Genomic DNA, 25,890 nt, shown 5'->3' with positions numbered 1-25,890 from the left:
GCCAGTAAGGGATGTGAGAACCCAGAATGACGAGCTGTAATGCTGCTGCAAAGAATGAATGACATTGTAAATGTTGTCAAACAATATTTTCACATGCCAAACAAGCCGGCTAAAGTACCCAGGGAGTTGTTGTATTATTTGGTTGCCAAATGAAGGTTATTTTCGGCCAAATTGATTGCTTTGGTGTCTTTCAACTGTTGACTGCAGTGGTCGGTCGGTCGGGCGACCGGTCGAATGCAGCCAAAAGGGAAAATTGTGTTTTACAAAGCGATAAGCGTGTAGATCGATAGAAAGGACGAACGGACGGTCATACATAAATTAATAGCACTCTTCAGCGACCCTTAAGTGGTGGCGTTTGTTGGCTGATGTTGCTGTCGTTGGTGGTGGTGGTTGATAAAAACATCTGTTATTTTTTTTTAATGTTTTTAATGCGAAATGTAATTACATTTCATCGTCGCTGCTGAATTAATAGCAACAACTAGTGGCATATCCAACTCTCTGGCTGTCTACCAGTTCTGTGTTCACTTGTTCAGTTCTGTGTTATGTAGAATAATTTGTTTTGGGCCTACCCTTGAATTCTGCCATGTAAAGGTCACAAGCAAACAGACAGAAGGCCAAAAACTGAAAAAATTAAGCGCGCCAAAATAACAATACAAAAGCCTATTCAAACATTTAAACACAATAATCATTATTATGTCTAACATTGAATTTTTTCCCTCCTTGCTCTTAGCGCCTTCTCGCAATATACAACCTATCTCTGCTATCTTTAGTTCACATTGATCGCGCGGGCTTTATAATAGAGGCAAGAAAATACAAAGATCTTGCATAAAATTTTCCCAAAGTCTGCTATTAATTCTATGTTTTTTTTTTTCGCTGTTGTCGTTTTACGTCGTCGTCATCGTCTTATAATTTCACCTTTGCGCCGTCTGGGTAGCTAAAAATTTGGTCTTATCTGGGAAATATTTTTTTGTTGTCATTGTTGTTTTGTTTTTTTTTTCCTCTCTTACATGATTCATTCACTTGTCTTTATTGAATCAAATAAATATAAAATTTGTTTTATGTTTCAGAGTTCTCTTTTAACACAAAGAGCTTTTTCAAATTTATGGCAGTTGTTGTAGTTATTGTTGTATTTTTATTTAACCTATTCGCCAATGGCTATTTGCTTGTCATCTGTTTGTTGGTTGGTTAGAATTCGTTTAATTTGCACGTTCAGTTCTTAATGTGGCATATAATAAATTGTGAAATATATCCACAGTCACAGTTTCACAAAAGATCGGCGTGAAAGGTGCTGTTGCTACATTAGGTGGGGTTGGTTTCGAGATTTCAATAAATTGAATTGTATGAAAATAAAGATAATATCAACGATAGAAATAGGTTTAAAAAAAATAATAACAAGTAAACAAGCTATAAGATCGGCCGGGCCGAACTTTGAACACCCTCCACCATTTGGAACGAATTTGGCAATTTTAAAAAAATTAAATCCGTTAAAAATTCTGTTAAAATCTTAAAAACACCAAATGTAGCCGTCATATTAGGGTCGAAACGACGACGTGGACGACGTGCATAGGCACCTTCTGTCATAAGCCATTACAATATTCAAATGCGAAACTTGCAAAAAAATCGTAAATAATGTAGCTAAAATAATCAAAATACCGAATATCGGACCTGCACAGACAATTTTCTGCCTTAGGCTGCAGTATCCAATACGAACTTCAAATACAAAATTTAAAACAATTCCGGTGAATAATGTCGCTAAAATCATCAAAATACCGAATATCGTGAGGTACCGTTATATGGGGGCTATACGAAGACGTGGACCTGCACAGACAATTTTCTGTCATAGGCTGTAGTACCCATTACGAACTTCAAATACCAAATTTGAAACAATTCCTGCGAATAATGTCGCTAAAATCATCAAAGTACCGAATATCGGAAGGTACCGTTATATGGAGGTTATGCGAAGACGAGAACCTGCACACACAATTTTCTGCCTTAGGCTGCGGTATACTTTAGAACTTCAAATACAAAATTTGAAACAAATCTGGTGAATAATGTCGCTAAAATAATCAAAATACCGAATATCGGGAGCTCCCGTTATATGGGAGCTATATGAAGACGTGGACTTGCACATACAATTTTCTATCATAGGCTGTAGTACCCATTACGAACCGCAAATATCAAATTTGAAACAATTTCGGTGAATAATGTCGCTAAAATCATCAAAATACCGAATATCGGGAGGTACCGTTATATAGGGGCTATACGAAGACGTGGACCTGCACAGACAATTTTCTGTCACAGGCTGTAGTACCCATTACGAACTTCAAATACCAAATTTGAAACAATTCCTGCGAATAATGTCGCTAAAATCATCAAAGTACCGAATATCGGAAGGTACCGTTATATGGAGGTTATGCGAAGACGAGGACCTGCACACACAATTTTCTGCCTTAGGCTGCGGTATACTTTAGAACTTCAAATACAAAATTTTAAACAAATCTGGTGAATAATGTCGCTAAAATAATCAAAATACCGAATATCGGGAGGTCCCGTTATATGGGAGCTATATGAAAACGTGGACCTGCACAGACAATTTTCTGTCATAGGCTGTAGTACCCATTACGAACTTCAAATACCAAATTTGAAAGAATTCCGGGATATAATATGGCGCTAAAATCATCAAAGTACCGAACATCGGAAGGTACCGCTATATGGGGGCTATACCAAATCATGGACCTACATGACCCATTTTCAATACCAAAAGTCCTGTAGACATAATATACATTTGAGTAAAATTTTATCAATCTACTTCATTTCGTTCGGAAGCTAGAGTAATTTTATGCTGATCAAGAATATATATGTATGCTTTTTGGGGTTTAAAATTTATGTTTCGAGATTTTACAGAAGGAATGACAAACTTAATATACCCTCCATACTATGGTGGAGGGTATTAAAATCATTAAAAAATTAGTTTTCCTTGCCATATTCTTCTAATCAAAGATCAACCTGAGTCAAGCGATTTTTAATCTAATCTAATATTGAAATGAAAATATTTCAAAAAATATATTTATTGGTGATGCACTTCATTTAATTTTATTTCACAAGTTTCTACAAGGCGAGGTTATTATCAAAGACCCCCCTCTCCCTCCGCCAGCACATTTCAAAGTTTCTTCTTGTGGGTTTTTTTTTCTAATATTCTATAATTTGTTAAATTCAATTACGCATAAAATGAGAGCATTGTACACTTGACTTATTTATTGTTGTTGGCTACTGTTTTAAAACATCTCCTCCATCTAATCAGCAGTATTCGAAAAAAGATTTCGTTGTGAATTCAAATTATGCGAAAGAATATTCGTTTTTTTTTTCAATGTTAAAAAGTCAAATCGCACAACAAAGTCAGACAGACAGATAGATAGGCGAATAATTTAATGTTATCATTTTGTTTTTGTTGCTGTATTTGATTTAATATTAAAAAAAAATATATATAAAAATTTGCAAGCATGTTTTATTTTTATTAGCAAGATTCTTTCGAATAACTCAATTAAGTTTTGTCTTGTTTTTTTTTGTTCTGCCCAAAGATTTGCTAATCTAATTTTCTAAAAATGTATTTCAAAACAAGTATACGTACTGGTTGGATGGATGGTCAAACCTAAATATACCTATCTCAAAATTGGTTCTACTTAGTTAACAATTGCTAATTGCCTTTGTAATTGCTTTAGAACGCATCACTGAAATTGTGAACTTATTTGTTGTTTCATTTTTTTTGTTTATAAAAAATTGTTTAATATATTTTGTTTTTTATTATTAATTATATAGGTAGTATTGTTGTTTGGGGTTTTTATTTAATTATGACTGATGTGTTTCTTAAAGGGATTTGTCAAGGAATTGAAAAATCTCAATATGGGTGGGTATTTTTGACAGACGTATTTTGTTGGGTGTGTGTGTGTGTTTTGTTGTTTTGAGTTTTGTTTTTTTTTTTTGTGTTATCTCATAATGATTGTCAATAGTTTGTGACTAATTTGCTAATTAGCTTGACAGCTTTCGGATCAAAGCTATTCATACATACACACACATAATTGTCAAATTTGTTTGGCTGTCAAAACATGAAAAGCATTCAAATTTCGAAATGTTTCAAAATACTTTTATGTCCAAGTGACCATTAAATCGCCATCAACAGATTTTGCAGAAAATTTAGCATAGTTGCGATCTCAAAGAAGAAACGGAGGAAAGGTTTCTTCTTGCCACATTGGCGGAGGATGTTTTGCGTTTCAAAATATTTTCCTATTAAGAAACAAGTAAAAAAACCGTGAGTTCGGCCGGGCCTATCTTTGGAACGATTTTAGAAATTTTCAAAAAAAAAAATAATAATAAAATCCGTTAACAATTCTGTTAAAATCTTAAAAATACCGAATGTAGCCGTTATATCAGGGTCTACACGACGACGTGGACCTGCAAGGGCAAATTTTGTCATAAACCATTACAATATTCATATGCGAAACTTGAATAAAATAATTCGGTGAATAATGTAGCCAAAATCATCAAAATTCCGAATATAGGGAGCTACCGTTGTATTGGGGCTATACGATGACGTCGACCGGCACAGACAATTTATTGTCATAGGCTGTAATATACATTACGAACTTCAAACACCAAATTTGAAACAATTCCGGTGAATAATACTGCTAAAATCATGAAAATACCGAATATCGGGAGGTATAGTTATATGGGGGATATACGAAGATGTGGACCTGCACAGACAATTTTCTGTCATAGGCTGTAGTATACATTACGAAATTCAAACACAAAATTAGAAACTATTACGGTGAATAATGTCGCTTAAATCACCATAACACCGAAAAAGGGAGGTACCGTGGATATGGGGGCTATACGAAGATGTGGACCTGCACAGACAATTTTCTGTCATAGGCTGTAGTATACATTACGAAATTCAAACACAAAATTAGAAACAATTCCGGTGAATAATGTCGCTTAAATCACCATAATACCGAAAAATGAGGTACCATTATATGGGGGCTATACCAAAACGTTGACCTACATGACCCATTTTCAATACTAAAAGTCCTGCAGACATGATACACATTTGAGTAAAATTTTATCAACCTACTTCATGTCTTTCGGAACCTGGAGTGATTTCCACAGGAGTGATTTCCAAATCGACATAGAATTTTATGCTGATCACAGATATATGCACTTTGTGGGGTCTAAGTTCGACAGGAACTTTCTCTATTCTTTACTAAAGAAAATTTTAATTTATGTTATTATCTCCTCGAAATTTTTAACAAAAAGGCCTCCCTACTCCCTTAGTTCCTAGTTAATGTAGGAAGCTACGAGAAATCCCATTCAAATTCCCACAATTCCAAAATTTTCTTGGAAATCATGTTTTGTCTATTCAACTAATTTCCATTTGAAATTTATCCGTCATCTACTATCGCCCTCACAATGAAATTAGCATAGCTTAGTGGTAATTTCTCAAGCATTTTTTCCCTTCACAGTGGAGAGTACATATTTACTGATGTTGGCCGTTTTTATCAAAGCCATTTTTCCCAAAATTCTTAGAATTGGCCGACTCGGATTCGATGAAATGATTTTTAATAATGAATTCCCCTTAATGGATGACAACAAAAAGCTCTGTGCTATTTTTTTTTTTTTTTTGCCTCTTTTTCCTATAAATATTTTAAAACCAACCCTGCCAGCATTCTAAAAAAAATGGTCACTCTCAACATGTGTGTGTGTGTGTGAGAGAGTGTTTGAGCTTGATAACTGGCCGCCACTGCCACCAGCAACAAAAAAAAATCAAAAGAAGACAATGGTGTCGTTTGTTGTTATTTTCAAATTTCCCAGAATTTATAGTTTATGATATGTGTGGCGTTTTTTATTTCTCTACTTCTCCTTCTTCTCTGCAACTTCCAATAAAGACAATATTAATTAGGCTTTTAATGGTAGATACTTAAGTTTTATAATATTGCATGCTCTACACAACCACCACCCTCGCCTTTGATTGTCATGGACCCTTTCTGTTTGCCAGCCTATCCTTGAGAGGGAAAATCCCATAAAAACCAAACTTTTTTTGAAATCCCACACAACAACCATTTTAATCGTTTGAATTTGCACATATGTTAGTGAATGGAAAATAAGATTGGCTAAAAAAATCCACATCCCTTCGATGTCGTCTATTTGTCGCAAAAATAGAGAACCCTTAATAATGACATTAAGTTTCCCCCATTTATTTGGGATTTTGCTACTTGGAAGATGGTCTTTTTTTTGTTATATTGGCATACTTGACTAAAGTACTTACAGCACAGACATACAATTTGATTACATTTTGTTAAAAGTTTGCACATATTCTAAAATATTGTAGAGTCTGTAATACAACAAATACAGCCAGGGAAAAATTTAAGCTGCGATGTTGTATAGAAAATTTGTGAATTACATATTTTCTGCATTGAAAAGTTACCGATAACATATTTTCTGTATAAACAATGGTCGATAACATCTTCCGATAACGTTTTTTTAAGACAAGTTATCGATAACAGTTTTTCTATATATAAAGTTAACGATTACATAAAATATCTTAAGAAAAGTTGCAGATTACATCTTTTCTGTATAGAGAACTTGTCGATAACGTATTTTCTGCATGGAAAAGTTATCGATTTCATAAATTATCTTAAGAAAAGTGGCAGACTGCATCTTTTCGACAACATAGAATAAATAGAACATTTTCTGTACAGGGTGCCAAAGGTGACCAATGCGAACCAATCTAAACTATTCTAAAATTTGATGCTATTTCCGACTTTTTTTGCTTTCATTCAATAGAATTTTAAAAAAAAAAATGTAAAAATTATGGCATTAGACTTTGTTGTAGTTTTTTTTTTATCTCGCCCTGTATAATTTTAATTTTTATAATTATATAATTATTATTGTTTTTTTGTATCAATAATATTTATATATTTTTAACTTGTATTAGAATTATAATTACAATAAATATAATTAACATTATATTTAGCATTACAATTACAATTATTTTTATTTTAATTGTAGTTATATTCTTTATTATTATTATTATTATTATTATTATTATTATTATTATTATTATTATTATTATTATTATTATTATTATTATTATTATTATTATTATTATTATTATTATTATTTTATTATTATTTTTATTATTATTATTACTATTATTATTATTATTTTATTATTATTATTTTTATTATAGTAACAATACTATTATTATTTTTCTATTTTTAATGTTATTATTGTAATTTTAATTATAATCAATTATAATTTTAATTTTTTATTATTGCAATTAAGTGATATTTGACGAACATTTTTCTCTGAGTGAAATAAAGCAATAATATTGTTTTTCTACATTGTTACCAAGCTCATTCTGTTACATAGTATAAGTCAAGCGCCAACTTATTTTTTATTTTTTTCTTTTCATTTACAGTTGCCATACGACTAAGCAAACCCCATTTTATACCAGAAAATTTTAGTTTTTTTCATTTCACATTCATGGCAAAATACGTTGAATGCGTTTTGCTTGCAGAACAACTTCACGAATTGTCGCCACCACCACGCTTGATGCTTCTTGCTGCCTATATGCAGTTTTGTGTTTTTTTTTTCGTATTTTGATGAATTTATATGCAGTTCACTTGATATTAATTATACAACACAGTTGACTTGAATTTTGTCTAAGCGTCACAATTATAATTGCCAAAGAGAGAGATAGAGGACAAAAAAAAATATCAACGACTACATGTTGTTGTAGATTATTTTTAAAACAAGTGTAAATTTCACTACAAATAAACCCCGTAGAGGTGTAGAGAAACTCAAAAATTGCTTCAAATTATAGAAGTAGAGTTAAAAGAAATATATATGCTATGTTAGGTGATATGAAATAAAAAGAAGAAGAAGATAAAAGGTGTTTGAAACAAAAAAAGGTTAGAAAATTAAGAACATAAACAGCAAACTAGTTTACCTGTACTATAACAATACGACTCTAAGTCTGGTCGCAAGGGGGCTAATGAAAAAATAAAAGAAAAAATAAAATTTATTTATAAAGGAAAAGAATTTTGCAAACAAATAAGAGATATTTAATAAAAAAGGAACAACAGAAAAAGCGTTTAAAAATGTTAAAAATATATAATTTGGAATATATTGGTTTAATCTTACAGCTCCTAAAGTTGGTATAGCTTATAATAGAAAACATTTTTTTCATAATCACAACGATTACCTATCAAAAGAAATTCCAACTCACTTAACAATCCCCTTTTGGAAATAATTGAAATTCCAGGGGACTCAAAACATAAAAATATTGAAATATGATTCTTTTGCCATTTAACGCCAGATTTGTTAAATTTTATGGACTCTGTCGTCATTAGTATTGTCGTTCTCTAAAAATTCCCATTGTGTTGGGAGGCAAAATAATAAAAAAAAAAAACAAAACAAAAAATAATGACTCCAATGATGATCAAGCTGTGAGAAAACCTTAATAATAACACGTATAGCACGAGAGAGGGAGAGACTGAACTCAGTATGAGGTTCTGTAATATTGAAAAAAAGCTAAATGAAATCATTGTTTGGAACTACAAGAACAATGTCGTTTTTTACAAAAGAACAAATAGCACAACTTTTTTTATTCATCACTAAACAATTTGTTCATTGATTCACAAACAAAAAAAAAAAAAAAAACAACAACAGAAAACTATTATACTTGGCCATTTTGGGTCAAATATAAATCTTTTAATTATATAATGTGCGATCACAAAAATGGAGGGTAGACGAAAACAATTCTTTGCAATCAAAATATTTTTGTAAACCCTTAAATATTCATCAGCCAAGAGTAGTGAATGCATGCACAATTCTCAAGTGGGCAGAGACAGTCAGCCAGCGACAGCCAACATCTCAGCGTTAACATGTTGATCTGTCAACGAAAATTAATGACATCATAAATCATGTAAACATTCTGGTGCAAATACAATTTAGTTTTACATTAAATGGATATGAAAGCAAGATGTGGCAACGCCACACATACACAACACCCTTGCAAGCACATAAATCGGAAGTCAGGCACGGAAAGTTGTATTTGAAGTTTAGAGGGGAAGAGGATTTTCAGATGCTGGGACAGAGAAATCACAAAAAACTAGTTTCTCTAAAGTTGCACTTTAAATACAAACTCAGTTCCCCCAGAAATCTTCCAAATTTTCCATGAAATTATGTTTTAGCTTAGATATGATTTTGAAAAAAAAAAAAAAAAAAATCACAGTATTTTATTTTTAACGTGAAATACTAAAAATGAAAAATTTTTATTTTATCTAAAATAAAAAATCTTTTTTCTACTATTTCTTGCTGCGAACCAACCCATTGTTTTCTCACATATGCCATAACTTTTATAGACATTCTATAAAATATATAAACATTTGCGTCTGTGTGTGTGGGTGTTTCTTAATATCCAATGAAATCTTTTATACGTTGTTTGATGATGATCGGCATCATCAATTATTTGCTACCACAACAGTTGGCTGCTAGCTGGCTGAGTTATACGATGGCATTTATCTATCTGGGGGCGGTGAAAATAGGGGTATATTCAATTTCAAATTTTGTGTATGGCCACAGCATCCACACAAATTCGGGTTAACCAATCATTGTCAATGCAGCGTAACAAATACATTGAGAGGAAGACTATTTATACATATATTTATATCTTCTCAGACATTATCTTTGTCGCTAACAACTTTTCTATACAGAAAAGTTGTCGCTAACAACTTTTCTATACAGAAAAGTTGTCGATAACAACTTTTCTATACAGAAAAGTTGTCGATAACAACCTTTCTATAGAGAAATGTTGTCGATAACAACCTTTCTATAGAGAAAAGTTGTCGATAACAACTTTTCTATAGATAACAACTTTTCTAAAAGTTGTCGATAACAACCTTTCTATAGAGAAAAGTTGTCAATAACAACTTTTCTATACAGAAAAGTTGTCGATAACAACAGAAAAGTTGTCGATAACAACCTTTCTATAGAGATAAGTTGTCGATAACAACTTTTCTATACAGAAAAGTTGTCAATAAGAACTTATGTACACAGAAAAGTTGTCGATAACAACTTATCTACACAGAAAAGTTGTCAATAACAAATTTTTTATGCAGAAAACTTGTCGATAACAAAGAAAAGTTTTCGATAATAACTTTTTCATACAGATAAGTTTTCAATAATAACTTTTCCATACAGAAAAATTTGTGATAATAACTTTTCCATACAGAAAAGTTGTCGATAACAACTTTTCCATACACAAAAGTTGTCGATAACAAATTTTCTATAGAAAAAATTTGACGATAACAAATTTTCTATACAGAAATGTCGCCGATAACAAGTTTTCTATTCAGAAATGTTGCCGATAACAAATTTTCTATTCAGAAATGTAGCCGATAACAACTTTTCTATACTAGAAATTTGTCGATAACAACTTTTCTATACAGAAAATTTGTCGATAACATCTTTTCCATACAGAAAGGTTGTCGATAACAACCTTTCCATTCAGAAAAGTTACCGATAACAACTTTTCCATACAGAAATGTTTGTTGTTCTATGCAGAAACGTTATCGATAACAAATTTTTTATACAGAAAGGTAATCGATAACCACTTTTCCAGAAAAGTAGTCAATAACACATTTTTTCAAAAATAAAGTTTGCAGATAACCACTTTCCTATAAAGAAGCATTGTCGATATTGAAGGAGGAAAACAGTTTGTAACAGCATAGCTCCTTATAAAAGGAAAGATTATCGATTAAAATGTTCCTTGAAGAAATCGATAATTATCAATAATATTTTTTTTATAAAACATATTCTTATAAAGAACTTTTTATATAAAAACATTTCATAAAAAGCTATCGATATAAATTCGCTATTAAACTTTACTTCCTTATCCTCTTAGTCGCAACAGTTCTCATTTCCATTCCCTGTTCACAAAACTTTGAGAAGCTAAATATCAAAACTACATATGACATTTTAATGTTCAAACACTCTTTGGAATTCCCCCCTCTTTCACTTCACATTACTGCTGCTCAGAGATTACAAACACAAACAGCACATGTCTGCCATAACCTTAGTCCTGGCAAAAAAAAATTTCCTGCTTTCTTCCTTTATTCCATTCACTTTAGAAGCACTTAATTTCAGATTGATTCTTTGTAACATTTTCAAAAACTCCCCAGAGGGTGGGAGGTAATTCATTTGTTCTCACATGGCAAGGCGGGTGGGGTGGGGAGGATTGAATGTCACTTTCAATGTTGCAAGAAAGCAAAAAAGACCGAACAAGATGAATCAACCCACAATATTCGGAACGGGCACATCAATTTTCGTTTGAAATACCAGGGGAAAGGGAAATGTAAGAGGCAACAACAACTACAGCAACACTGGGAATGGTAATAGAAAAATAGCACCATCTATGGAAAAACCATCTGGTTTTCTTTGAATATGTTTGTGTGTTGAAATAAACCAAATGCCCGCCAAGTGGGCGAGGAGGGAGGGGAGAGACATAATCACATTAATTATGATTTGACAGAATTGTTAAAATTTTGTTGTTGCCACAATAATCCAGAGAAACTTGCCACGAACACTTTAACTTTAGCATAATCATGGAAGCACCCAAAGGTCTGGCTGGCTAGCGAGTCCCCACAAGACCACTTTGACTGTTGGTTATTAACTTCCTTCCACTTGGTGGCTTTAACACTTGCCAGGATGTTATGAAAACTTTGCTGAGAAAAAAATGAACTTTTATTTTCTTTTAATGCCAGGACATCCCCAGAGTGGCAAGGCAAGGCATGGGGGGAGGTGGAAATACGCAACAAATTCATAAAGTCACATGGCCCGTGTAGAATCGTGAACGTATGCAAAGGACATCTATTTGGCTGGCCTGCAACAAAAACGAAAGACACTTACAATACAACATGTTTTATGACTTTGCTGTTCCGTGGAGTCCTTTGGCACTCTCAAACAAAACACCAAATATCGTTGCTCTTTTGGCCTCTTTCTTGTTTTCTACTGCCGTTCATTCGTTTTACTTTTTGAAAGTGTGCTAAATCGCTGGAATGAGCAACGAACGAATACCCTGTCAAACAACATGCATCCTTTTCAGAATTTTGGCAAACCAAATACGAAAATTTATTCAATTTAGTTACGCAGCTCAGGCACGTGTCGCGAGCGTGTGCACTGCATTTGCTGACGTTTTCCCTTCGAATCAACTGAAAACGTTCCAATAAATGTAAAATAATCATAACAATAAACATCATATTCTAGATGCCGACAATAGAGTTTCCGTTCCTCCGTTTGGCTGAAAGAAAAAAAAGTTAATCGATGTTCTATGCACTGCTCAACTAACTGTGGCCATGTGGTTGGTGGTCTCCTTTGGAGTGTGGCGGCTGTCGCTCTATAATGATGCCATAAACTTCATCATCTTTTCAAATGTAAAAAAACCATAACAATTGAGAATGTGGTGGATTCATTGGTGCCTTTAACCACTTGTTTTGCGATCGTCATTTTATGACAATGCGAATGACGATGATGGGTTCATTTTCATGTCCTATGATTTGTGGCTAAAGGATGGGGGGAGGGAAGAGGGTCGGCGCTGGAGTTATGAGCTCTCACGCAGAAAATCAAATGATTTACGTTGATATGTTGACGCCATAACCAACCACAACCACAAGGCTGGAAGTCATTCGTTTTGTCTTCCAAAGGATGTCCTGTGATTGAGATGTTTTACAAGTTTATTTCCAGGGAAATCCCCATAAATCCTCATTGTCATCATCATCACCATGAGCACTGTTGTTCGCATTCTCTATTGTTATAATTATGCGAAAAGTTTTATTTTCGTCCTTCGTCTTGTTGAGGGGGATGGGTGGGGGTATTATTTGCTTTAATGCGCAACAAATTTGCCAGAACCAAAAATGATATAGCAATTTTCCTTTAAGACAACATCAAGAAATTTTCCGCAAACAAGCAATGTTTGGAAATGAGTAAGAGGGAATAGTAAAGAAAATGCAAGGAAAAAAAGCTTTTGGGAATAAATCTTTGACAATGAAAATGGAAAGAAGTTTTATTGGATAAGAACTGGGGCATATTTCAGTCATAGTAACATACAGTCCAGAGGCGGATATTCTAATAATATAGGGCCGTTCAGAGGACTTTTAGAGCCATTCTTGACATGAAATGCACTTCATAGGACATTAGACATTAAATATCGCTCAGAGGTCTTTAAGTTTTCAAGATCTTGAAAATATGTTCTGGGTGTGGAAAAGCTTTTTGGAAGAGGGTATTATTTACTAAAACGCAACCACAAACAAGGAACATTTCGTTGGTGGATGATGGAGAAAAGAGAGCAACGAAAACGCTTTTTGGAAAATGTATGTATGTTTATAAGTTAAGTCTGGTAAAAACTTTTTGAAAGCTTCGATATTTTTTGGCCGTAGTAGATGGCTACTCAGATGTCTTTTAACATAACAGGTCTTTTGCTGCTAGAGGGTCGTTCAGAGGCAAAGAACATGTTTTAGGTAGTTTCTATACATAAGGCAACAGGAAAAAAAACTTATTAGAGGTAGAGGACATGAACAATGTTCAAGAAGACCTCTTAACAAAAAGTATCCTCCTAAGTTTTTTTTTACTCCAAAGATGGTTCTATAAATAAAAAAAACTTTTCATGGTATTTATATTAACATTGAAGGTTTCTTAGAGTGCTTCTGCACCTAGAAAAATTTTCAAGGGTGTTTTATATATTCAACCCTTTTGGAGGTATTTTTTAGAGATATTCTGATAGAAACAACCAGTCAGTGATCCTTTAGTCACAGAAAAGCTTTAGAGGTGTTATTGTCTTAGAAGATCTTTTATGAGACTTACATACACATGATACCTCCAAGATTTCTTTTATACGAGAAACACCTTTCAGAGGTTCTTTAGACTAGAGCGATCTTCAGGTAGTGCTCTACACATGATAGAACTTCCGAACGTTTTCCATACATTAAAGATTTTTCTGAGGTCTTCCATAGATAGAACTTTCAGAGGTATGATATGACCAAATAGACTTTCCACACATAGAAGATCCTTCTGTGGTCTACAGTTCCTTTATACATAGAAGATCTTTCAGACATGTATTATGCCTTCCTAGCTCTTCTTACTATAAAATACCATTTAGGCGTCCTCTAGGTAAGACATTTTTTTAAAAGGTCTTCTAAGCGAGACAAACCTTTATAAGATACCTTTCAGACCTTTCTTTTAATCATAAAATTCAAGTCCACAAAGCACGATATATAGGCCTTGTAGACATAAACTTCTTTTTTCAGACCTTCTTGACATAGAACGGTGACAGAAATCTGTAGATATGCAAAATCTTCCATAGAGTCTTTTAGACAAGAGGGCCATCAGAGGTCCTCACAATTGTCCTCTTGTACGTCTTCTATTCAAAAAGCCCTTCTGTGAATCTTTGTTATGTAGAGAGTCGAACTTTTATGTTCTTCCAATTTTGTTACTCCTACAAGAAGTATTCAATGAAGACTTTCCATAGGCCTCTCACTAAATCTAGACATTCTAGATGAGTGTCAAGCAAATGCAGCCACTCTCGCTTTCAATAAGCATAATTTTCTCCTCACAAATACTTAGAAACATTGACAACCATTGTGGTCAGAGGGTAACAAACTTGGGAGTCCGTTTTTATGCCCGGCCCTGTCCTATATGCGTTGTTAGTCTTCTGTAAAAAAATCTATGCCATATACTCCATTGCCCTCAATTTGGCCTTTTTAACCTCTTCACAACACACTTCCCTAGTAAAGCTCTTCTTATTACACACTTCCATATTACAACCACTACCTATTCCTGAGGGGAAAAATGTTTCCTCTAATCACATCCAGCTCCAGTCTCCACACAATTCATTAATCCATAAAGTACTCCTAGTTTTATTTTCCTGCTTTCGAGTGCCTTATGTTTTGTCTAATGTCATTTTAATTTGTCGACTTGGAAATTGAAAACCAAACATGCCACACAGAAAAAATATGGCCAATTTCAGTTCTCCCCCTTCCTTTGCTGCAGGCACTTGGGTTGGTTGGCTGGTGCCGTTGTGGTGCACAACAGCAAGCCACCACACAGTATACCACACAAATGAAATGCAAGTGAACAGTGCAACTTGTATGGAGCATATGTATGACTGGCTGACTGGAAGATATGATCTCTGGCTGCACATGCAGATAGATACATACATATGTGCACACGCACACACCCCTTGACACAAAATGCCACAAAGAGTCAACATCAATCTTAGAGACAAGACCTACAGGGCCCTGGTGTCAGGCAAAATTTTGAAATTCTGTAGAGATTTGTTTTGAATGTAACCTTTGGGGACACTGGGAATTGTCATCATGCCATGACTAGAGTGGCAAAAGGGGGATTGGGGGGAGTCAAAAGTCATTTTTGGAAATAAGTACATGCACACATATTTATGGATGGATGTTGAGTTATGAAAAATCATCCCTGAATGACATTGACAAGTGTAAAGTCATGTTGTGTGGTGTACAATGCATAGACGACATTATTCTTGGGATGCTATCTAGTCTCGCACCCCCTCTCTCCCGTCACAATCTTCATTAACATAAATTTAATGAGTTTCTAATAGTTTTGAAAATATTTAAATATATTTTCTTGAAAAATTTACATGATTGTAAATGTTGTGGCTTGTTTGTTGTTTTTTTCGGTCTTTATGATTCTGAAGAATCCTGGAAATGCATGGCACGCGCTCTTGGTTACCATATTCTCTCCAGGAGAAGAATAAGACAAAGTCTTGTAAATTCTATTGTCAAATTGTAATAAATGGCTTATTTCCCCAATTGTTTTGTGGAACAGCAGATGGTTATGCTTCTCTGCCCTGGAAGAAGTAAAATTTATGTCATCGTAAATATTTTAAATTTTATGGTTAGTTTTCGAGAAGGGTTAGATGGAGGGGAGAGATATTTTGTTAGTTTTTTTTTTTTTTTTATTTTTTGAATGAAATTTGGAGTAGGATCTTTAGGGTAAAGGGGGTCTAATATGGCAGAAGGAAAGTCGTGCCAAGAAAAGTATTGCAGTCCCTTATTGATTCGCAAGTTGTCGGCTAAAGTCCTTGTATTCCCTCAGGTCAGTCGGAATGCGATATAAGGCCTTACATTTCTAAATGAGGCTCAGAAAACATCACCTAGATTCAATCAAGGACTGTTAAATCCTTCTAAAAAACCTACGAGAGATTATTAAATAATTTGTTCAAAAATTTGAATTAAAAAATATAGGTTTAAAAAGAAGAGCGGTCATTAGTTGTGGTATGGACTTATATGTGGATTTCCCTCAAACACAATCTGCCATGTGCCAATAAATGATTTAAAATGCACTATACTGTAAAAAATTTTATGTTTTCTAATAAATAAGTTATAGATCATTTCTAGTTGACAGGTCACCTTTACAGATTTCAATTTAAAATCCCACCAAAATGCTGAAAATTTTCATAAATTTACTTTGAAATAACCTTTCCCCATCTGGATTTCATCAGACAATTTCGTTTTTGTTGTCATTTATTTATTTTCCGTTTTTTTTTTCTTTTTATTATTCTTGACAATTAACTTTTTATTGTGGCATTTTGTGTTCAGTTCATTTGCATTTGTTAAACGCCAATATTATTGTTATTTAGCTGATGTCGCCGACGCTATCGTCTTCGCTGTAACATTCTTCTTGAAAGAGGAATATAAAAACACACACACACACACACATGTATGTAGAGAGGGAGCGAGTTCCAGGGTCCCGATAATGTTTAACGGGTCATGATAACAAATTTTATAAATAAATCTCGTTGTGTTCGATTATCTATCGAAGTCCAGTCCACAGAAACAACGACAATGGACAAAGACAGACAATGATGATCACAGAAAAATGTTGAAAAGGCAAATGGACAACAAAGCCAAAGAATTTCAAAACAAAAAGTATGAGCAGCGGCGTGGAAATCCACGAAATGAGGGGGAGAATGTTCTCACAAGAACAAAGAAAAAAAAAAGATGATATAGCTCAAACCTGGGGAATTTTCAATATAAACCAGGATGTACATATGCCCAAAATAGGAAAAAATTAGGTATAATCTTATTTCAGATTTCTCATACCTTTCAGTTTATTTAGCCAGACAGTTTATTCAAGGAAAATAAAAAAACGATTTCAAAAGACACAAAATATGCTCTCATTATAGAATATCATTCTGAGTCGAATTATTGCCCGATCTAGATGATTTAAATGTGAATAAATCTCTTGCGTCTCGTACCATCGCTCGTTACCGTGATACTGGTAGCGTAGCCCGACGCTAAGGAAGTGGACGAAAGGAAACAGTAACATCATCAAAAATGGTTCGAAAAGTAAAGAAGCAACTTGATCGGAATCCGCGTCGCAGTGGCCGTGAGCTGAACATATCGTAATATTCCATTCGGCAAATATTGAAAAATGAGCTCGGGGTTAAGCCATTGAGATTCCAAAAAGTGTAAGAACTTACACCGCAACAGAAAGAAAATAGACTCAAAAGAGCTATAGAATTGCTTCGCATGGCCGAAAAATGGCTCGTGAGCTGAACATATGGCAATATTCCATTCGGCAAATATTGAAAAATGAGCTCAGAGTAGAGCCATTGAATTTCCAAAAAGTGCAAGAGCTTACACCGCAACAGAAAGAAAATAGACTCAAAAGAGCTAAAGAGTTGCCGTACTTGGCCGATAGTGGTGAACTGCCGAATTTGGTTTTCTCCGATGAGAAAACATTCGTTGTCCAGCAGTTTGTAAAAAAACAAACTGATCATGTTTACTTGCCAAAGAGGTCAACTGAAAATGTGCACCTTCGGTTGGGCACCAGAACTTAAGAGCCGGCCATGGTGGTGATGGTGTGGGCCGCTATAACAGTCGATGGTCGCTCTACGCTTTCGTATTAATCGACCGTGGCATCAGAATAAATGCCGAATATTTTCGCGAAAATGTTCTGGAGGGTGTATTAAAGCCTTGGGCAAGCAAACATTTTGACCGCAGACCTTAGACATTCCAACAGGACTCAGCATCATCGGACTCAGCACGCGCCTTCCAAGAATGGTTACAAAATGACGTTCCTCGCTTCATTTCCAGCGCACAATGGCCACCAAAATCTCCGGATACCGATCCGTTGGACTATTGTGTCTGGAGTATTTCGGAAAGCAAGGTTGGTACTTAAAAATACCAAAGTGTTGATCACTTCAGGCAAACGCTTCGCCGGGAATGAGCCAAAATACCGCAGAGCAACATTCGGACAGCGTGTGACGGTTTCATTGGCCGTTTGAAGGCCATAATTCGTGTCAAAGGTGATCAATTCGAACAAATCTAAACTTATTCTAAAATTTGAAGCTATTTCCGACATTTTTTGCTTTCATTCAATAAAATTTAAAAATTATGGCGTTTGACTTTGTTGCAGTTTTTTTTTTATCACACCCTGTACCACTTAGAAATACCCCTGCTAAATGTTATAGAGATCGGTTCAAAATTGGATATGGTTCCCATATATATTTTCACCCATTTCACATTTATTGGGCACGAATTGTGTAATATCAGCATTAATAGGATGAATATTGCTGAAAATCGGTTCAGCCACAAATGCTTCCGTCAAATTTAGCAAAAATCGATTCAGAGTAGGATATACCTCCCATACATTAGTTCCTTTCGGTTACAAAGTATTATTGTTCTAAAGCCGCAATATGTATTCAAAAATTATCACAGCTGGCATGATCTACACTGCATAAATTCCCTCCCCGTCCGAATTTTGACCTTTCTTTAATGGTTTTTTAATAAAAAATTGTATATGCTAAAAATGATTCAAAGTTGGTCCTATGATAGGGTATTATATATGATTTTAAAATCATTATTTTACAGGATGCATGCATAAAATTGAAAACCAAGGGAATATCCCTCCATAGTACTCAATTTATGGGGATTACTATATTTCAACACCATGGAAAATAAAATTAGCCATTTCAAAAGACACTATGGTTTGATTTGTTTGAAATAAAAATAAGTTTTCATTAAAATTTTTAATAAATCCCGCGTTAAAGTTTTCAATTCTAATTTATGCAAGATAACTTGAAATCCTCGTTATGGCAACTCTGGCAACCCCAAACCCAGGATGTGTCATTATAAAGTTGTTATAACATATGACAAGTTCATGATAAACACCTTTGACAGTTTGCAGGCATACAAAAAAAGAAAGAATAACAAAACCAGAAACAGCAACAGACAGACCGATAAAAAAACGTCAAGTGACCCAAATCAAAGCCATTTATGTTAAATGGTGGAGGAGAGAAGAGTCTTAATATTTTCTCGCTAAAACTGTTCTTCTTCTTCTAGACGAAGGCAATTTGCCAGCTTTCTTCTTTGGTTATTTGTGGCGATTTTTTTTTTAAAAAATGTCAAAGAAAACAATAAAATCTTATTGATCCTTAAGCCGATCGATAAAATCGAAAAAAATAAAACGAAGGAACACAAAAAAAAAAAAATACTTGGGCGCCAATTTGACAAAGGTAGGATAAAAATTAAATTAGTAATTTTGAGAAAAAACTGCAGAATTTGGTGGTTTGGGAATGAAAAAAAAAAAACATAATATTATATCCGGTTTGATAGTTTCCCAGAAAATTGCATAAATTTTGAAGAAGAATTTTGAATTATTTCGAATAAATGCATAGATATTCAGGCGCTGGATTCCTGAATAGGTAAATTAAAAATATTTAATAATATTATTTTGGTAAACTTACATTTGAAATAATATAAAGTAATGGTCGAATAAAATAATTAAAAATCTGAAAATATTATTTTTTTAAAACATTTTTCATTTGACATTACTTTTTTTATAAAAGTTTTAATTTCACATTTTCATAGAATAAGAATTGAGCCCCAGATTTTATTTATAATCTTGTGTTTTTATCTTTTTCACTCAGAACAATAACTCATAATTATTTTTAACAAATTCAGATATTTTTTTTTAAGAACATTGCTTTTTTCTAACCTCGTCTTTTATATGTTTTAGCCATCAATAAACCAAATTCTCCATTCATAAAATTCTTTCATTGATTTCATGTTGTTATGTATTTTTAATTCCTTTCGAAAATAAACCGCAACATTGTGTGTAATTGTAACAGATTGAATGCATTTTTTTTTTTGCAACAACAATGGACGTACACACACACACTCACATTTTCAATCCCTAATGCAGATTAACAGCGACTGGCAAAAAAATTGCTGCGTAGACTCCCAGTAGACCTTTATTAATCCACAGACGTTTTTTTTTTATTCAGCCTATATGTATGGGCCAAACAGACGGACAAACAACCCAACAAATCCCTGCCATACATAGAATGAAAATGGACTCGATCGTTGTAGAAGCATAGATCCAGGAACAAAATTAAAGAAGACATTGCCTTGAATCAAAAGAAACGAAAGTAAAGAACCCTTAGGCGACAATGTGAGTGCCAAAGCCAAGCACCATTGACTGTTTACAGTCTTGCCAAAGGTTTGCCGCTCATCTTTTTTGAGGTTATACCAAAATCAAAAAAATAAGTTGTTAAGCGTTTACACTGCAAGATTTAAGGTTGGCTTATCCCCAGAGTTGCATGCATGCAATGCAAGCTCAAACAATGTGTGATGCACACACAAATTGCATAGCTGTTGTGTAAAGAGTGTATTCGTTTATTCTGGCTGCCTGGCTGGCTGGCTGACTTAGTGTCGGGCTTGGATGTCTGTGTTGTGTCCCGGCGATACACTTTCCCATTAAGGCGTGTACACATTGGCGCGACTTTATCAAGTAGTAGTAGTTGTTGTTGTTGGCAATGTGTTTTTTTATTTTTCCGTTCTTTTTTTCTGGTTTACTTTTTGGCTTTGTTTTAGACTGCCACCAAGTCAAAAAAAAAAAAAAAAGAACCAAGCAGAACACAAGACAGGAAAACAATGTCCGATCATCGTAACCCAAGAAAGGCTTTTGTTGGTCCACATAAACTACAGACAATGTTTTTTTCGTTTCGTTTGCTGTTGTTTGTTGCTGAGAACAAACACCAAAATCCCTTTATTTGGTTTGAATCCAGCAGAAAAAAGAGGACCTAAAATTTTAGGTTTTTTTTTTGTCCCGATGAGTAGTTGTGTGAGTGTGTATTTGGGTTTGTTTGCATATTTACATTGTTCCGATCGGTAAATGTTGTTTTTTTCCTGTCCATCCGCTTGTCTGCCAAACAAGACAAACGAAAACGTGACTTTAGAAGCCAATGGAGGAGTAGCACCATTAGCAGGATGTTTCAAAAATTGAAAAAAAACTGAATCTGACATCCAGTTTTGTGTGTATGGCTCAATTATGATGTTTAGTAGATGTGTGAAGAAAATGCATTTCGAAAGGGCTACTGTTTTCAGAGCTGCTCATTTACACAATAATTTAAAAATGAGAATCCTCTCTCGAAATTTTAGGTTTTCGGAGCCGAACAAAAAAATGTTTTTAATTTTTTAAAATATTCTCTAATAACGTGGGTTCGTTCTTAGTAGGGCAAATTTATGTAAGTTCTGACAGTTTGGAATGGGGTCCCAGTTGGTACTAGATTTGTGATAAAGATGTGTTTTTGGTAATGTGTACTACAAGTGCACGAAAAATACTAAATAGTATTATATTTGATACAATTTGGTATTTTGTAACCAGATAGTGCTTGAAATTAGAAATTTTGTAAAAGGGTCGCTGATCATGTGTAGCCTGGACATATGAAGGTTGTTTCGGAAATACGTCTTATATTTGTACGAAAAGTACTTAATGGTACCAAATTTGATTTTGGGTGAATGGATAGGGCAGGAATCCTCAAACTTTATATGGTGTCTAAGGTTAAGATATGGAGGTTTGTTTTGGAAATGCATCCTATATTTGTACGAAAAGTATTTAATGGTACTAAATTCGATATTGGATGAAGCGATTAAATCCTTATATAGATGTCACTGTTGGTATCAGGTGTTGATGACTGGTGGTTAATTGATGGCTTTGGAAATGCGTTGTATATTTGTACGAAAAGTACGAAATGGTACTAGATTTGTTATTGGGTGAAGGAATAGAGCTGAAATCCTGAAATTTGATATAGGTGTCACGGTTTGTGTTTGAGGATAAGATATGGAGGTGGTTTTGGAAATACATCATATATTTCGAAAAATACTAAATAGTAAAAAAATTGGCATTGTGTGAAGGAATAGAGCTGAAACCCTGAAATTTAATATTGAGGTTGGTATCTGGGATCGAGATATGGAGGTGGCTGTTACTAAAATAACACGAAACTTACTAAACCGTAGATGATTTAGGAAATGTGTGCTATAATTGCACGAAAAGTACTAAATAGTACAAATTTTAGTATTGAGTGAATGTATAGAGCTGAAATCCTGAAATTTGATATTGCTGTCTCCCTTAGTATCTGGTGTTGAGATTTGCGGCTGGTTTGGAAATGCATCCTATATTTGTACGAAAAGTATTTAATGGTACTAAATTCGATATTGGATGAAGCGATTAAATCCTTATATAGATGTCACTGTTGGTATCAGGTGTTGATGACTGGTGGTTAATTGGTGGCTTGGCGTTGTATATTTGTACGAAAAGTACGAAATGGTACTAGATTTGTTATTGGGTGAAGGAATAGAGCTGAAATCCTGAAATTTAATATAGGTGTCACGGTTTGTGTTTGAGATGAAGATTATGGAGGTGGTTTTGGAAATACATCATATATATCACAAAGTACTAAATAGTAAAAAAAAAAATTGGCATTGTGTGAAGAAGTAGAGCTGAATCCCTGAAATTTAATATTGAGGTTGGTATCTGGGATCGAGATATGGAGGTGGCTTTTACTAAAATAACACGAAACTTACTAAGCCGTAGGTGATTTTGGAAATGTGTTCTATAATTGCACGAAAAGTACTAAATAGTACAAATTTTAGTATTGAGTGAATGTATAGAGCTGAAATCATGAAAATTGATATTGATGTCTCCCTTGGTATCTGGTGTTAAGATTTGGCGGTGGTTTGGAAATGCGTCCAATATTTGTACGAAAAAAATTAATGGTACCAAATTTTATTTTATGAACTATGAACAGCTTTGAGCTATTTTGAGAATTGTGGATGTTTATGAATTATTGTGAACTACGAAACAATTTAGAAAGATTTGAAAATTTTTTTGAACTATGAACTATAGGTAGTTTGAGCGTCGCCCAAGAAAGATTTTGAGATTCTTGGATTTTTAAGAACATTTTATGCGAGATTTTTGGATATTGTTATCGAAGTCTCTGTTTGTATCTAAAACTGAGATATGGAGGCAATTTTGGAAATGTCTACTAAAATAATACAAGAAGTGCTAAACCGTACTAAATTTTATATTGAGTGAAGGGCGGGCCTATCCCTTTTTCAAATTTGACGTTGAGGTCACAGTTGGTGTCTATGGTTAAGTTACGAAGGTGATTTGGGAAATGTGTGCTATAATTGCTGGGAAATATCTGAATAGTACCAAATTTGGTCTTGAAATCCTGAAATTTGATATTGATATCTCTCTGTGGTATCTGGTGTTGAGACTTGGTGGTGGTATATTGATATGCTTTCAATATTTGTACAAAAAAAAAAAAAAAAATGGTACCCAATTTTGTTTTATGTACTATGAACAGCTTTGGTCTATTTTGAGAATTTTGAATTTTTAGGAACATTTCTTAACTACGAATTTAGAAAGATTTGACAATTTTTTGAACTCTGAACTTTAAGAAGTTTGAGAGTCGATCAAGCAAGATTTTGAGATTCGTGTATCTTTGAGAACATTTTGTGCCATTTTGAGGTTTTTAGAAACATATTATGAGCTACGAACAATTTTTTTGGCGGGTATTCCCCAGAAAAATGAATGGAATCTTGATCTATAAAAACATGAAATGAAAAATTTTTAATTTCAAAATTTCTCATTTCACATTTCTTTCCTTTTAATTTTCATAGAACAAAAAAGGCGCCCTGAATTCTTTATGAGATCTTATGAACTCAAAAAGATTTTATGATTTAGTTATCAGGATATTTTTACAACTGCGGTTTATAAATACTAGTATTCAAAATTCCTTACTATTTTCCCATCTTGTGGCACTTTGTTTTTTGATATTTGGTTCCCATTGGAAAAATGATTGCTGTTTATGCAGGTCTATTTCACAAGCAAATTGTATGTATGACCACGACGACTACGTTTGGAATGTTGAATGGGAAAAACTAAACTTGGACAGGTTAAGAGCAACCTTAAAAGTGCAACAAAAAGTGCTTCATTCATTCATACAATTGTAATTCTTAAACAATTCAATTTCAATCAACATCGTCGTCGTCGTCACCAACATTTCAGTTGTCACTTCAAGTAGCTGGCCGAGAACAAGTAGCCAGCTAGCTGGCCAAGTGATCTTCCCAGTTAATTTTTCATTCATTCATAATGCATAAAAAAGACGAGAGGGTATACCGAGGGGAGGGCTGGGAGGTTGGTTGGTTACTTTTCAGTGTTATTTATAGCCATATTACAACAATCAGCAAGAAGGAAAAGCAGACAAAAAATATACAAAAAAAAAAACTAGTTTGATTTGATCCAGCAGTAATACATAGTTGTTGTTGTTATTGTTTTTTTTTTTTTAATAGAAAACCTAGGAATGTAGGTTATATACTTGTCATTTATTTGTTGTCGCCATTCTCATTCCTTCTTGTCCTCCTCCGTCAATCTCTGTAGCTCTAAATGCGAAAGTATCAAACAAATCTGAGAATATTGTAACTTAAATAGCAAAGTGTTCAGTTACATGGTCATTTACACCATTACGTTCCCAAAGCTCTGAACAAAAGGAAGAGGTCTGTCTCTATGATATTCAGTAAAAAATGATAGATAGATCTGTTATGTGTAGGTATGGGGACGTGTTTTGTTTTATCAAATGTCATGTGGCGATTGTTGTTTTGCTGAATTTCTTTTGTGAAATGACGTTAGACGGATTTTATAAAATTACAGAAATTGTAGGAGACATATAAAATGTTAGTTAGGTCAGTTGTAATATATCTCAAGATTTTTAGTTTAAGTGAATACAGGGTCAGATGAAAAGACTGCTATCAACTTCAGACTGCTGTTATTTCTAAGCCACTCGTCCAACAGCTGTTAAAATAATGTTTACAAGCGTAGAAAACAATTTTGGTGAGAATTTTCCAGAAACAAAGTTATTCGTGATGGAATTCAAGCGCGATAGTGTGACTTTTTATATTTGGCTGGAAAACCACTAGTGGCTATCGTTAGGGCACTCCAGCATTTAAATGTAAATAAATATTTTGTGTCTCGTACCATCGCTCGTTACCGTGATACTGGTAGAGTAGCCCGACGCCAAGGAAGTGGATGGAAGAAAACAGCAACATCAGCAAAAATGGTTCGAAAATGGTTCGCAAGCTGAACATATCGCAATATTCCATTCGGCAAATATTGAAAAATGTGCTCAGGGTAAAGCCATTGAAATTCCAAAAAAATGCAAGAACTTACACCGCAACAGAAAGAAAATAGACTCAAAAGAGCTAAAGAGTTGCTTCGCTTAGCCGAAAGTGGTGAACTGCAGAATTTGGTTTCCTCAAATGAGAAAACATTCGTTGTCCCGTAGTTTGTAAACAAACAAAATTATCGTGTTTACTTGCCAAAGAGGCCACCAGAACTCAAACGCCGGCCGTGGTGATGGTGTGGTCGCTCTCGGCTCGTATTAATCGAACGTGGGTGGCATCAGAATAAATGCCGAATATTATCGCGAAAATATTCTGAAGGGTGTATTAAAGCCTAGGG

At 34.0% G+C, this 25,890-nt stretch overlaps 1 protein-coding gene across 7 annotated transcripts in view; it reads right to left on the bottom strand.

The window, feature by feature from the left end:
- LOC101901783 (paired box pox-meso protein) overlaps positions 1-25,890 on the bottom strand; it is a 176,043-nt gene that overhangs the window by 42,743 nt on the left and 107,410 nt on the right. For 6 of the 7 annotated variants that reach the window (XM_059127156.1, XM_059127153.1, XM_059127154.1 and 3 more), the window contains one exon: positions 8,003-8,044. The exons of the other annotated variant lie outside the window; for it this stretch is intronic. In XM_059127156.1, the coding sequence (XP_058983139.1) occupies positions 8,003-8,044 (42 nt within the window). The remainder of the gene's footprint in view (positions 1-8,002; positions 8,045-25,890) is intronic. 7 annotated transcript variants of the gene reach the window in all.

Source organism: Musca domestica, unplaced genomic scaffold (assembly GCF_030504385.1).
Source record: "Musca domestica strain aabys unplaced genomic scaffold, Musca_domestica.polishedcontigs.V.1.1 42, whole genome shotgun sequence".
Classification (NCBI taxonomy): Eukaryota; Metazoa; Arthropoda; class Insecta; order Diptera; family Muscidae; genus Musca; species Musca domestica.
The sequence above is the reverse complement of the archived record's forward strand: the minus strand, read 5'-3'. Positions and strand labels throughout refer to the sequence as shown.